General features: G+C 44.0%; 1 protein-coding gene across 1 annotated transcript in view; it reads left to right on the forward strand.

Moving 5' to 3' along the window:
* Positions 1–11,891, forward strand: part of LOC309556500 (leukocyte elastase inhibitor-like) — a 114,063-nt gene extending 102,172 nt beyond the window's left edge. Inside the window, exon 13 of the mRNA XM_082258950.1 lies at positions 11,352–11,891. Coding sequence (XP_082115076.1) covers positions 11,352–11,756 — 405 coding nt within the window. The 3' untranslated portion in view covers positions 11,757–11,891. The remainder of the gene's footprint in view (positions 1–11,351) is intronic.
* The last annotated feature ends 1,450 nt before the right edge of the window (positions 11,892–13,341 follow it).

The raw sequence follows: 13,341 nt of genomic DNA on the forward strand, positions 1-13,341 counted from the left end.
TAGAAGCATGCCCCTAGGGACACACTTAACCCCTTGCTCGCTAATAAAGTTAACCCCTTCCCTGCCAGTGTCATTTTTACAGTAACAGTGCATATGTATAGCACTGAATACTGTAGTAATGTCACTGGTCCACCCAAAAGTGTCAAAAATGTCAGTCAAGGGTCCGATCTGTCCGCCGCAAAGTCCCAGTCCCGCAAAAAAAAAATTGCAGATCGCAGTCATTACTAGTTAAAAAAAAAAACAATAAAAATGACATAAATATTTCCCGTAGTTAGTAAACACAATAACTTTTGCGCAAACCGATCAAAATATGCTTATTGCGATTTTTTTCACCAAAAATATGTAGCAGAAAACAAATTGGCCTAAAATGTTAAAAAAATTTAGATTTTTACATTTTTTTTTTGGGGGGGGGGGGGGATTTCATATAAAAAAATTAGAAAAATATTATTTTTTCAAAATTGATGCTCTTTTTTTGTTTATAGCGCAAAAAGTAAAAATCGCACAGGTGATCAAATACCACTAAAAGAAAGCTCTGTTTGTGGGAAAAAAAGGACATCCATTTCATTTGGGTACAGAGTCGCACGACCGCGCAATTGTCCGTTACAGTCATGCAGTGCCGAATCTCAAAATAGGCCCTGGTCTTTGAGCAGCCAAATCCTCCGGGGCTTAAGTGGTTAATAGCAAAGCCCCAAAAGCTTCCAAATAAATCTATGAGCGCCATCGCTCCCGAGAGTGACCCACTGATGTCTCCCAGGTGCAGCAGGGCATCGTCTGCATATAGGGAAATCTTGTCCTCCAGCTGTCCCCGCATAAAACCTATGCTGGAGGGTTAGTTCCTAATCAATGGTTCAATCACCAGGGCAAATAGTAACGGTGACAAGGGACACCCTTGTCTAGTGCCTCTATAAAAAAGGGAAGGAGTCAGAGAGGGAACAGTTTATTCTGATACGAGCTCTAGGCCCAGTATAAAGTAGCTATACCCAGGATATGAATTCAATGCCCAGCCGAAATCTGTGCAGCACCGCCCAGAGGTATCTCCACTCGACGCTGTCGAGAGAAAAAAATGTCTTTATTATCCGGATTATCACCTGGAAGTTGAATATTTAGGAACAACCTCATAAGATTCAAGGCAGTAGACCTAGCTGGGATAAAGCCCAGTTGATTAACATGTATCAACTTAGATATGATCTTTGCCAGTCTATTAGCCAACACCCTAGCCAAAAGCTTGATATCCATATTTAGCAACGAAATCGGCCTATAGTAGACATACCGAAGATAAATCCGGATGGCTCGCGTAGAACTTAGCAGCCATATGCTTGCTTCCAGGGTGAAAAGGCAAGGGAAAATGGCTGTTGATGCAAGGCCTGATGGGATTGAAACTACGGAGACTTGCATGTACCAAATCTAACCAGCTATTCTAAATGACTACGTTGAAATAGATATAGCGCAGTTATACAAAATGGCCACTAGATGGCAACATTGATTAATCTAATTAAACCAAAAAGTCAATAAGAAGATTACAGGCCTTATTAACGAAGGCATGACCAGGGTAATTCCAGTTTTAAATTTAAAAAAATCCCCTTGATGCATATGGCATTTCAATGCTTCTCTGTAGATAAACTACATGTACTGTTTGCAATTTGCATTTCAGTTCCGGATTCCCGACTAGCACCGCCCACACTGGTAGGATGTGCTGTGTGGGAGTGGAAACCAGGACAATAAAGAAAAATTCCTATATGCAGGGAGCGTGTGCAGGAGCGCGGCCCCCTGTTGGTGATAATGTGTGTAGACTAGAGTCTCTGTAGCTGTGCCCTCTGCTGTTCGTGCCTGTCATCAGAATGTATAAGCTGCATAAGGCAACCACCTAAGGGCAGCATAATAAGGGGAAGGGAGGGGGGGCAGCGCTAAAGCCAGGCTCCCACAAGTCAGGCATAGCATGCAGCGATGGCAAGCACAGCTACAGCCCCAGGCTCTGTGAATCTCAGCTACTGCCTTCCTACAGCGACTTCCACCTGCACTCCCGGCCCTGCTCTCTCCCAGATGAAGAGCAGCTGCCTCCCAGCTCCGCCCCCAGACTTCCAACTTCGGCTCCTGCTTCTTGCCTTAAGACTGTCACTCTGCTCCCCCCATACTGCCCCCTCCCCCAAACTGCCCTCTACTGCCCCATCACGCTGCCCCCCCTCATCACACTGCCCCCTTCCCATCACACTACCTCCCCCTGTCACTCTGCTCCCATCCCATCTAACTGCCCCCCCCACGCTGCCCTCCGCTGCCCCCTCACATTGGCCTCCACTGCCCCCCTCCCATCACATTGCCTCCCCTCCCATCCCACTACCTCCCTGCTGTCACTCTGCCCACCTCCCATCACACTACCTCCCTCCTGTCACTCTGCTCCCATCCCATCACACTGCCCCCCTCCCATTACATTGCCCCCCTCCCATCACACTACCTCCCTCCTGTCTCTTTGCCCCATCCCGTTACACTGCTCCCCTCCATACTGCCTTCCACTGCCCCCCTCCCATCACATTGCCCACTTCCCGTCACACTGCCCCCCCTCTTGTCACACTGCCACACTCTCCAGCCGCATTGGCCCCTCCCGTTGCACTGACCCCCTCCCATCGCACTGCCCCTGCTCCCATTACATTTCCACATACTCCTATAACACTGCCCAGGTACCCTTCTTAGATGGGATGGCTGCATTCGTTTTCTTGTTTAGACTTTAGATCACCAAATGAAAAAAAAGAAAGTCTAAACAAGAAAATGAATGCAGCCATCCCATCTAAGAAGATGATTTATCATATCCCTCTAACTGCTACCCTGTCTGTTTTTTTTAGCAGGGTAGCAGTTAGAGGGATATGATAAATCATCTCCCACTGACATGGGTGCTTACAATGATGAGCTTTTATATATATATATACAGTATATATATATATATATATATATATATATATATATATATATATATTTATTTATTTATTTTTTTAATGTAAAACCTTTATCTTAAAAGGAAAAAAAAATATTTTTACTGTAACTGATTATAAAGTGTTAGCTGGAGTTTGGCTTCAGTTTGTCTATTCAAATCTGCTATTAACTTTAACACGCCCCCCGCTGATGGTGCCCCCTGTGCTCCCTCACCCAGATTGAGGCACTCTAATACAGAAGGTGTTACTGTGTGTGGCAGGTTTGGCGGGAGGATGGTGGTGGAGAATGGGGAGCTGCAAAATGCACCTTTGACTTTCTAGACAAACATCCTTGCACTGGCCCTGTATCCAGGTTACATGTTTCTGGTGTGATCCCTGGCCCCCCCCCCCCTCCCCCGCAGCGCTACCAGAATAACCCCTCTCCTCCCCCCCCCACCCTTTTACAGCGCAGCTGGAGAGAGGAAGATGAGGAGAAGTCAGCAGTAAATAGGAAGCATTTACAGGCTTCCTATTAATTTGCAACTGAAGCATAATAAACAGAGTTTACTATGCTTCCGTGATGGACACAGGAGCGATCGGTACTGTGACAGGAGTCACTCTGGGCATGGGGGTTGTGGACCCCAAATTCCTTTAAAGAGGTTGGGAGGCACTATGTCCAGCCTTGTATGGTTTTCTTATGTTTAAGTCACCCTGCATCTGTTATGGATGCAGGGTGACCAGGAGGGTGTTGAACACTGAAAATATGGTTTGGACTACTACAAATGGGACAGTCATATTCAGGAAAAATGTCTCCCTTGTAATATGAAGATTTTTGTTCCCATTTGCCATGAGGTCTCTGAACAGGAAGTCAACTCCTAATATGGTCATTACAGGAAGTTCTGAGGAGACGGACTGTCTGAGGTGGCTCTCCATTCACCTATTGTCAGGTGTGCTAATGACCTCACCTGTTGTCTGCTAAGGGATGTATTGACACTCAGAGTAATGTGTATCGAGGGCTCATTAGGGAACCATTGTTCTGTATCTGACCAATCCCTGTTGACTCATTTTCAAGTCCTCATTTGCATGGCAGTCCTTCTGGTCAAACTATCTGACCAATCACTGCTGACTCATTTTTGAGCCCTCATTTGCATGGCTGGAGAGGACCTTATGGGGGACTGCAGGTACTGTGAAATTGACCAAAGGGAAAGCGGTTGTTGGGGGAAGGATGTTCCGATTTCTGTATAAAAGTGTGCTGTGTTCTTCCAATAAATGTTGTTGTTGTTCCTGTTTTACCCTCAACTCGGAGCTTTGTCACGTTATTGGGGGGATTCACTGTATGCTGTTGGAGACTGATTGCTAGGAGTGTAAGCTGATGTATGCTTTTCCTGTTCGTCTGCTAGCAGCTATTCGTGAGGTTCCAGGTTGGAGTGCTATTTTGTATCCAGTTCGGGAGTTTGGTGCTCTGCAGTAGCTGTGCCTGTCTCTCAGAAAGGGGCATATCGCCTGAACGGATTTTAACCCCTTGTCTGCTGAAACGGTCCGTTACAATTGGTGGCAAGTGGCGGGATCGTTCTCACAGCCAGAAGGACAGCTACAGGAGGCACCATTCCGTGGATTTACAAGTTGGGGGCAACGCAGTTCTCAGTACAGCGACCCTTAAAGCAACAGGATGGAACCAGCAGTGGAGTACATATATTCTCTGAAAGAATATGACCGTATGGTGTGGTTACGGCTGAACTTCTTCGGACCCAATCCACTGGAGAGATCCAAGCGGTTCGTGAAGAACTTAGTGTTCGGGACTCTGCTAGACAGGGCAGAGAGAGAGGGCCAGCTGGCACGTTGGGAGGAACTCCAGCGGCAGGTACAGTTAAGGGAAGAGGAGAACCCATTCTCCATTCCCCAGCGGCAGCCTGATTTATTGGGAATTGGGAGCCCAGTCTCCATTCTTCAGCGGCAGGCTGAGTTACAGGGGGCAGAGACAGTCAGTCCTGTCGCCCAGCAGCAGATTGATTTGTTGGGAATTGGGAGCTCAGTCTCCATCCCACAGCAGCAGAGTGTCCTGCAGGAAACAGAGAGTCTAGTCTCCTTTCCCCAGCAACAGGACACTGTATTGGGAGCAGAGACAGTCGATCTCCCTCCCCAGGGGCTGGAAGTATATTTGGGAGAGGAGCTTGTTACCCCCTCTCCCCATTGGCAGAGTGATATCCAGGGAATTGGGAGCGCAGTCTCCATCCCTCAGCGGCAGATTGAGTTACAGGGGGCAGACACAGTTGGTCCTGTCCCCCAGTGGCAGATTGAGCTATTGGGAATTGGGAGCCCAGTCTCCATCCCACAGCAGCAGCTTAACGTACCAGGGGGAGACAGTAAGCCCCCCAACAGTGCAGATGGGACCGTGGTCTCTGCACTCACAGCACAGGGGGTAGGGACAGTCGGTCCTGACCCCAGCAACAGGGCTGTTTAGCCAAAGGGAAGGCAGTCGGTCTTCCCCCACAGCAGCATGGTGGTGTATCTAAAGGGGAGACAGTCGGCCTCCCCCTCCAACAACCAGGCTACTTCCGTGGTAGCGCTTGCAACAGGGCAGAGTACCGCTGGTCTCTGCCCACTCAGCAACCCACCAAGGCAGTCTACCGGTCCCCCACACAGCCAAGGTGAGGCACCTGGACATGGACACATTTCTCTTCTACCCAGGTGTAGTAACCAGTTATTTTGGGTAGGCCGTACTGCTGTTTCTGTTTTGTGGGTGGGCTGCTGGACTAACAAGGGCACTGACCGGCAGAAGGTCAGATACCCTGTTAGTCTGTTTGGAAAAGGGGAGAAATGTGACAGGAGTCACTCTGGGCATGGGGGTTGTGGACCCCAAATTCCTTTAAAGAGGTTGGGAGGCACTATGTCCAGCCTTGTGTGGTTTTCTTATGTTTAAGTCACCCTGCATCTGTTATGGATGCAGGGTGACCAGGAGGGTGTTGAACACTGAAAATATGGTTTGGACTACTACAAATGGGACAGTCATATTCAGGAAAAATGTCTCTCTTGTAATATGAAGATTTTTGTTCCCATTTGCCATGAGGTCTCTGAACAGGAAGTCAACTCCTAATATGGTCATTACAGGAAGTTCTGAGGAGACGGACTGTCTGAGGTGGCTCTCCATTCACCTATTGTCAGGTGTGCTAATGACCTCACCTGTTGTCTGCTAAGGGATGTATTGACACTCAGAGTAATGTGTACCGAGGGCTCGTTAGGGAACCATTGTTCTGTATCTGACCAATCCCTGTTGACTCGTTTTCAAGTCCTCATTTGCATTACAGTCCTTCTGGTCAAACTATCTGACCAATCACTGCTGACTCATTTTCAAGCCCTCATTTGCATGGCTGGAGAGGACCTTATGGGGGACTGCAGGTACTGTGAAATTGACCAATGGGAAAGCGGTTGTTGGGGGAAGGATGTTCCAATTTCTGTATAAAAGTGTGCTGTGTTCTTCCAATAAATGTTGTTGTTGTTCCTGTTTTACCCTCAACTCGGAGCTTTGTCACGTTATTGGGGGGATTCACTGTATGCTGTTGGAGACTGATTGCTAGGAGTGTAAGCTGATGTATGCTTTTCCTGTTAGTCTGCTAGCAGCTATTCGTGAGGTTCCAGGTTGGAGTGCTATTTTGTATCCAGTTCGGGAGTTTGGTGTTCTGCAGTAGCTGTGCCTGTCTCTCAGAAAGGGACATATTGCCTAAACGGATTTTAACACCTTGTCTGCTGAAACGGTCCGTTACAGGTACTGATCTCTCACTGTGAACATTCAGAACAGAAGGAAATGGTATATTTACCAGCCCCCCCCCCCAGATCCCCCTGCAGTCCAGCTGGAAGGTTGGGAGAAGCTGGCAGTGCGGCAGGGGGGAGGAACAAAATGATTGGAGTCTGCAATAAGGCATTACAGCTGGTCCTCCTGCTCGGCAGGTGCCCAGGCTCCCCTTTTGAACCAACAGGACCTGGACCCGGTATAGGAGGGCCGGCTGTACTGCTTTTTCAGTGGCGGGTTTATTAGGGTGCACTACTCGGGCACTACTCAGGCACACTCAGCACACCCGCCTATGCAAGTGTCATTTTTTGTGTTGATTATGTTCTGGGTCTTTTCTTTTTTAATTCTTTGAACTTTTTTTTTTTTTTAAACCATATATATATATATATATATATATATATATATATATATATATATATATATATATATATATATGTGTGTGTGTATATATATATATATATATATATATATATATAAACATTTTTTATTTTTATTTTTTTATTTTTATCCTTTATTTTATTGGTATTTATTTGAATATTACAGGATTACAAGCAGTGCTAATATTACTTTTGATTGTCAGCTTTTACAAATCATCATTAGCTTTGCTAATTTGCTTTTCATCTAAAGTAAAAATGTATGGATTTTTCTTTTGGGTATCTTTACCTCAATGTTTGGGGTGATTGAAAATACAGGCCTTAGGGCTGGTTCACACCAGAATGTAGTGTAGAAAAGTCACACTGCATTCAAAGCACTTCCCTTGCGATCTGCATTTATAGGCCAATGTAATATTAGTGGCACCCTAAACGCAGATCACAAACACAGTGTGTTTCTGGGCACCAAATCATATGGTACGGCAGTACCATGCCAATTGCTGAGGCGTGTTTTCTGAATTCCGGTGATTTGCAGCATCAACAAATGAATGGGCTGTAAAATCGCACCAAATGGCAGCAAGCATTCATGCCATATAAAGACACAGTCCAGAGCGTGCACGCAGGACTGACCCTGCCCAACCAGGAAGTCCCAACAGAAATACAGAGAACAGCCTCCCATTGCATCATGGTACTTGTAGGAGAGAAGTGAACACGCCCGCTGTTACTGCAGGTGGGAACCATCATAAGACCGCCCGCTTTCAGGTACTCAATATTTACTCACTAAAACAAACCTTTACAACTAAACTAAAACAGCTGCAAAAAAATTAAAAGAAGACACAGGTTTTATAAGGGCAAAAAGAGAATTAGACTGATTATTTTACTTAATAGAATCCAAAAATTGAGATTCTAAACTGGAGTTACACTTTAACACTCATTTCTCATAGAGGAGGGGCTGCAAAATTTGTAAAAGGGACTCAAACAGATATACAATTTTTTTTCCTCTCCTTTCTTTCAGGTAAAAAAAAAAAAAATTCAGAAAACCCCATTCCTGCCCAGGCCACATTTTCAGCTTTCAGCACTGACACATTGTGCGGCCATACTACACTGTACCCATATGAAATTGTTCATATTTTTTTTCATACAAATAGAGATTTCTTTTGGGGTTATTTAAATCACCACTGTTTTTTTTTTTTTTTTTCTAAGCAAAATGAAAAAAGTCCAACATTTTTTTAAAAAAAATGTTTTTCATAGTTTGTTATAAAATTTTGCAAACAGGTAATTTTTCTCCTTTGCTGATGTACGCTGATGAGGCTGCACTAATGGGCACTAAAAGGCTGCACTGAGATGCCTCTTTTGGCCGCAAAGTTTTGCTGGATGCTGTCTGGAGGGCTTTTGGCCTTCCTTGAGGGTGTTTACTGTTTGTTTCAGGTGAGTCCTATGTTATCTGGTTGGCTATGTTTAGCCTTGGGGACTTGTTCCTTTCTGCTGTTCCCACCCCTCATTTTTTGGCACTGCTATGGGACGTCCCTACTGATATGGATCAGAGAACTACGTCCGTCAATGAACGATAGAGAAAACTGGATTTTTGATATACCATAAAATCCTTTTCTCTTAAATTCATTGACGGACGCAGTACCCGCCCCTCTATTTTGAGTTGGGTTGGTGTTACTTTCTGACACTGCTTTGATACAAAACTGATATCCTATGCAGGAAAAAAGAGGGTGTACCCTCCGGGACTGCCCATAGGCATAGCCAGAACTTTTTTCTGCCTAGTGTCCTACTCCTGTAGGGGGCAGTATAACCCTACTGATATGGATCAGAGAACTGCGTCCGTCAATGAACTTAAGAGAAAATGATTTTACGGTAAGTCAAAAATCCAGTTTTTCTGTGCAGTAGCCCCCTCTAATAGCTACCTGAGCCCCATCATAATCCAGTGACGTGCACGATAGCCTAGTTTCTCCTTCCAGCTCCCACTGCTGTCAATCACAGCCAGTGAGCAAATAAGGAGAGGGGGTGGGGCCAAGCCACGGCTCTGTATATGAATGGATACACAGAGCAGTGGCTGGTGAGTGAGCCTGCTTGGGTGCCCCCAGAGCAAGCAGCTTGGCAGGAGCCAGGAGTGCCGTGGGGGACCCGAGAAGAGGATGATTGGGGCAGCTCTATGCAAAACCATTACACAGAGCACTTAGATATGACATGTTTGTTTTATTTTTTTTTATTTGCCTTTAACTATCAAAATAATCTATTTCTCATTGAGCAGTATTGTCTTATGAATCACCATTAAACCTCTACCTCACAAATCTTTTTTTCCTATGCATTCAATAGACATTTCATGGAACTTCACAATGGCTATATCTCCATTCAGAAGTTAGTGGTTGTGCAATAATCTTTGTAAACTGACTTCCATGTACTTTTTATGGTAACAAATGTTAGTATAACGCAAGAAACAATGCAGGTGGTATTTGCATTGATAATGCAAGGATGCCACCTTTATTAATTTTTTAAAGAGGTATATCTACATAGATGATGAAAATAGCATACAGTATAGCATATAACACATGCAGTAAAGCTTTTATCAAATTACTCCAATGTGAGTTTAACCACTTGCATACTGGGCACTTAAACCCCCTTCCTGCCCAGGCCAATTTTCAGCTTTCAGCGCTGTCGCATTTTGAATGACAATTGCGCGGTCATGCAACACTGTACCGAAATTAAATTTTTATCATTTTTTTCAAACAAATAGAGCTTTCTTTTGGTGGTATTTAATCACTACTTGGGTTTTTATTTTTTGCTGAACAAACAAAAAAATGACCAAAAATTTTGAAAAAAAAACCCAGTTTTTATAGTTTGTTATAAAATATTGCAAACAGGTAATTTTTCTCCTTCATTGATGTGCGCTGATGAGGTGGCACTGATGGGCCCTGATGGGCACTGATAGGCTACACTGATGGGCACTGATAGGCTGCACTGTTGGGCACTAATAGGCGGCATTGGTGGGCACTGATAAGGCGGCACTGATGGGCACTGATAAGGTGGCACTGATGGGTGGCACTGATGGGTAGCACTGATGGTCACTGGTAGGTGGCGCTGAAGGGCACTCATAGGCAGCACTCATGGGCACTGATGGGCACTGATGGGTGGCACTGATGGGCAATGATAGGCACTGGTAGGTGACACTTTTGATGGGGCACTGATAGGTGGCACTGGTGGACACTGGCGGGCACTTATAGGTGGCACTAGTGGGCACTGGTATGTGGCACTGGTGGAAACTGGTGTATGACACTTGTAGGCACTTGTGGGCACTGGTAGGTGGCACTGGTGGGCACAATTTGCCCTCTCCTCTTTGGGACCGATGTCCGTCTGACAGCAGTCGGCGATCATTTTCTTTTTCTCCTCACACTAGTGTGAGGAGAAAAAAAACAGTTGATCGCCGACTGCTGTTTACGTCACATGATCAGCTGTCATTGGCTGACAGCTGATCACGTGGTAAGGGGTGGGACCGCCCTCTTACTCCGATCTGTGATCAGGCGAGTCTCATGGACTTAGTGATCACAGAGCAAGCCAGGCTGCTCCGCAGGGAGGGCAAAGGCCGCTCGTGCACGGGAGGATGTCAATGTACGTCCTCCTGGCAATTTTGGTCCGTGCTGTAGCCGTCTTTCGGCTATAGCGCGGGCATCATATAGTTAAAAAGGAACTGAATTCTGGAAGCTGTGCCCAAAAAGGCAGGCAGAGGACATTTCCTATGGTCTCTCTGAAGCAGATCTTTTGCCATTACCGACTTACTATTGCTTGTTCTGCACTGTGTCTCTGTGTAAGGGTGACCATCTTGGTAGAGGCAGGGCTTTGGCTTCCTCATGTCAGAGTCTGCAACAAAGAGAACAGTGAGCAGCACAGTAGTGACATTACCAAAGCTCACTCAAGATCTACAAAATATACCAGTCAGAGGCAGCAGTACCTGAGGTCTCATACCGCAGATATATATCTAGTGTATGAGGTTCAAGGTGCAGGAGGCACGGGTACCCACACATACCAAAAGTACACAGCTAATTTTCACGATGAATTCTGAACAAAAGGTAGATTTTAGAGGGCACAGTGAACATTTAAAGAGGTTTTCTATAACATAGCAAATACTCATATTTTGAGCGCTGCTCCACTTTAGGCTGATATTTGTTATGTTTTTTTTTTTAAACAATGAACTCCTGCAGACTAGTTTGATGTTCTGGGACTCAATTACAGTGTGATTTTTTTTTTTTTAATGCCATGCCAATATTTTTATTTTCCAATCATCAACAGCTGCATAAAGAACTAAGCTATGCGAAATTGAAGGAGTGGACCAGCCCTGACATGATGACTTCAACTGATGTGGAGCTAGAACTCCCAAGATTTCGTCTTGAAGAAAACTATGACCTGAAGTCATACCTAAGCAAAATGGGAATGACCGACCTCTTTGATCCACAAAAAGCTGATCTGACAGGAATATCAGAGAAAGGCGACCTCTTTGTGTCACAAGTATTTCATAAAGTTTTTGTGGAGGTTAATGAAGAGGGCACAGAAGCTGCAGCAGCTACTGGGGCTGTTGTAACTGTCAGAATGCGCCCCATATCAACTAAAGTTCAGGCAGATCACCCGTTCATGTTTATGATACGGCATAACGAGACTAAAGCTGTCCTGTTCTTCGGTGAATTGTCCTCTCCATAGATGACTAAGTAAACAAACTGAAGAAAGGATTTGTCACTTAGATTTTAAAACCATGTGTAAATCAAGTTCAACCTTAAAAGAAAAAAAAAATATATATAAACATTGTGTATCCTAATTGGCATTAAAGTGCAATAAGCATAGTGAAAAAATTGACTGTGGGCATTTGGACAAAATATCATGTAGATTTATAACTTTAACTGTTGTCAGTTCCTCACCCCACTGGAATTTCTGTTTGTGTAGGTGCAGAATTTTAGGTTTAATTTTAAGATTATTCCTAGCATCATTCAAACTTGGGCTGTTATAAACATGTAATTATAGAAACATGGAGAGGCCCCTTTTACACCTTACCTTACCAAATGGCTTGGACAGCAATGGCATATTTCACCCACAGAAAGTGGCATCATGACTGATCCTTCTTAGAAGCATGGATAGTGCTAATGTATATTGGCTTTGGGTTGCATCTAAGCTTCTTCTCTTCCCCATGCAAGTCAGTGGAAATTCAAAGGCAACTCAAGTTGCTCTGTTTAACTCAGAGTAAGCTCCAGGTAACTTGAAGCCAATCCTTGTGCAACTGAAAGGCAATTTAAAGCAGTTTTAATCATTACAGAAACACATTAAAGCAACCAGCATTTGACTTGTTCCTGATTTTGAATTGCATATGCATATAAGCCCTAATGACAGGACTGCCAAGCCTACTGTATATAAGCAACACTATTATAACAATCCTGTTGCTGTTTTTGAAGTTATTGTGGCAATAAAGACAAGCGGAAGCCCCCTTGCTGACCAAACTCTACTAAAAATAAAATTTCATTGGGTGCATTTTTTAAGAGCAAGGTTCATAGACACCTCTTTAGCTTTTGCATATCTAGCTTTGCTGATAAACTATAGCATTCTGTTGTATTTAAATTTTGCATAATTAAACTGGATACGTTAAGAACATACACCTTAATCATTTTCCAATCTCAATAAAAAGATAACAGGTTCATTAAACTTTTTTGTAAGTTATTTTTTTATTTAAACATTAGATTTTGGTTTACCAAATGGTTTCCTAATGCAATAACATACTATACATAATCTATGAAAAAAGGAAAATAAGTGCAGCGCTAAAAAATTGGAGGAAGGCATTAACATGACAATACCAACTTGTGATAACATGGTGAAAAAAAAAACAAATAATGATTTAAATAAGTCCCATGTCAAAAAAATTTCCATACAGAAAGAAAAATAGTCCCATGAGTGTGATGAATCTTGACGGTGAACACAATATATCTTTAAAATGAAAGAAGATATCCCATCACCAGATAAAACCAAATGAATTGGGTGCTCACCAGATCAAATGGGTCTACATTACCATATAGCAAGCAGACCAAATGGGCTTTTAAAGATGATCCAGATTCCTCCTAAGATACGACCATGGATGTAATTTCAGGCTAATGAAGTGGTTTGTAGAGGGCAATATCCTCTGATAATGTCTATGCGGACGATATGCGTCAGGAGCTCACCATAAGAACTTCTATCTACATGTTTTATTGCCTGTTACCATGCGAACATTGTAAGTGCAAACTAAAGATATATTGTGTTCACC

The sequence above is a fragment of the Pelophylax lessonae genome (assembly GCF_965119305.1).
Source record: "Pelophylax lessonae genome assembly, chromosome: 5".
In the NCBI taxonomy this organism is placed as follows: domain Eukaryota; kingdom Metazoa; phylum Chordata; class Amphibia; order Anura; family Ranidae; genus Pelophylax; species Pelophylax lessonae.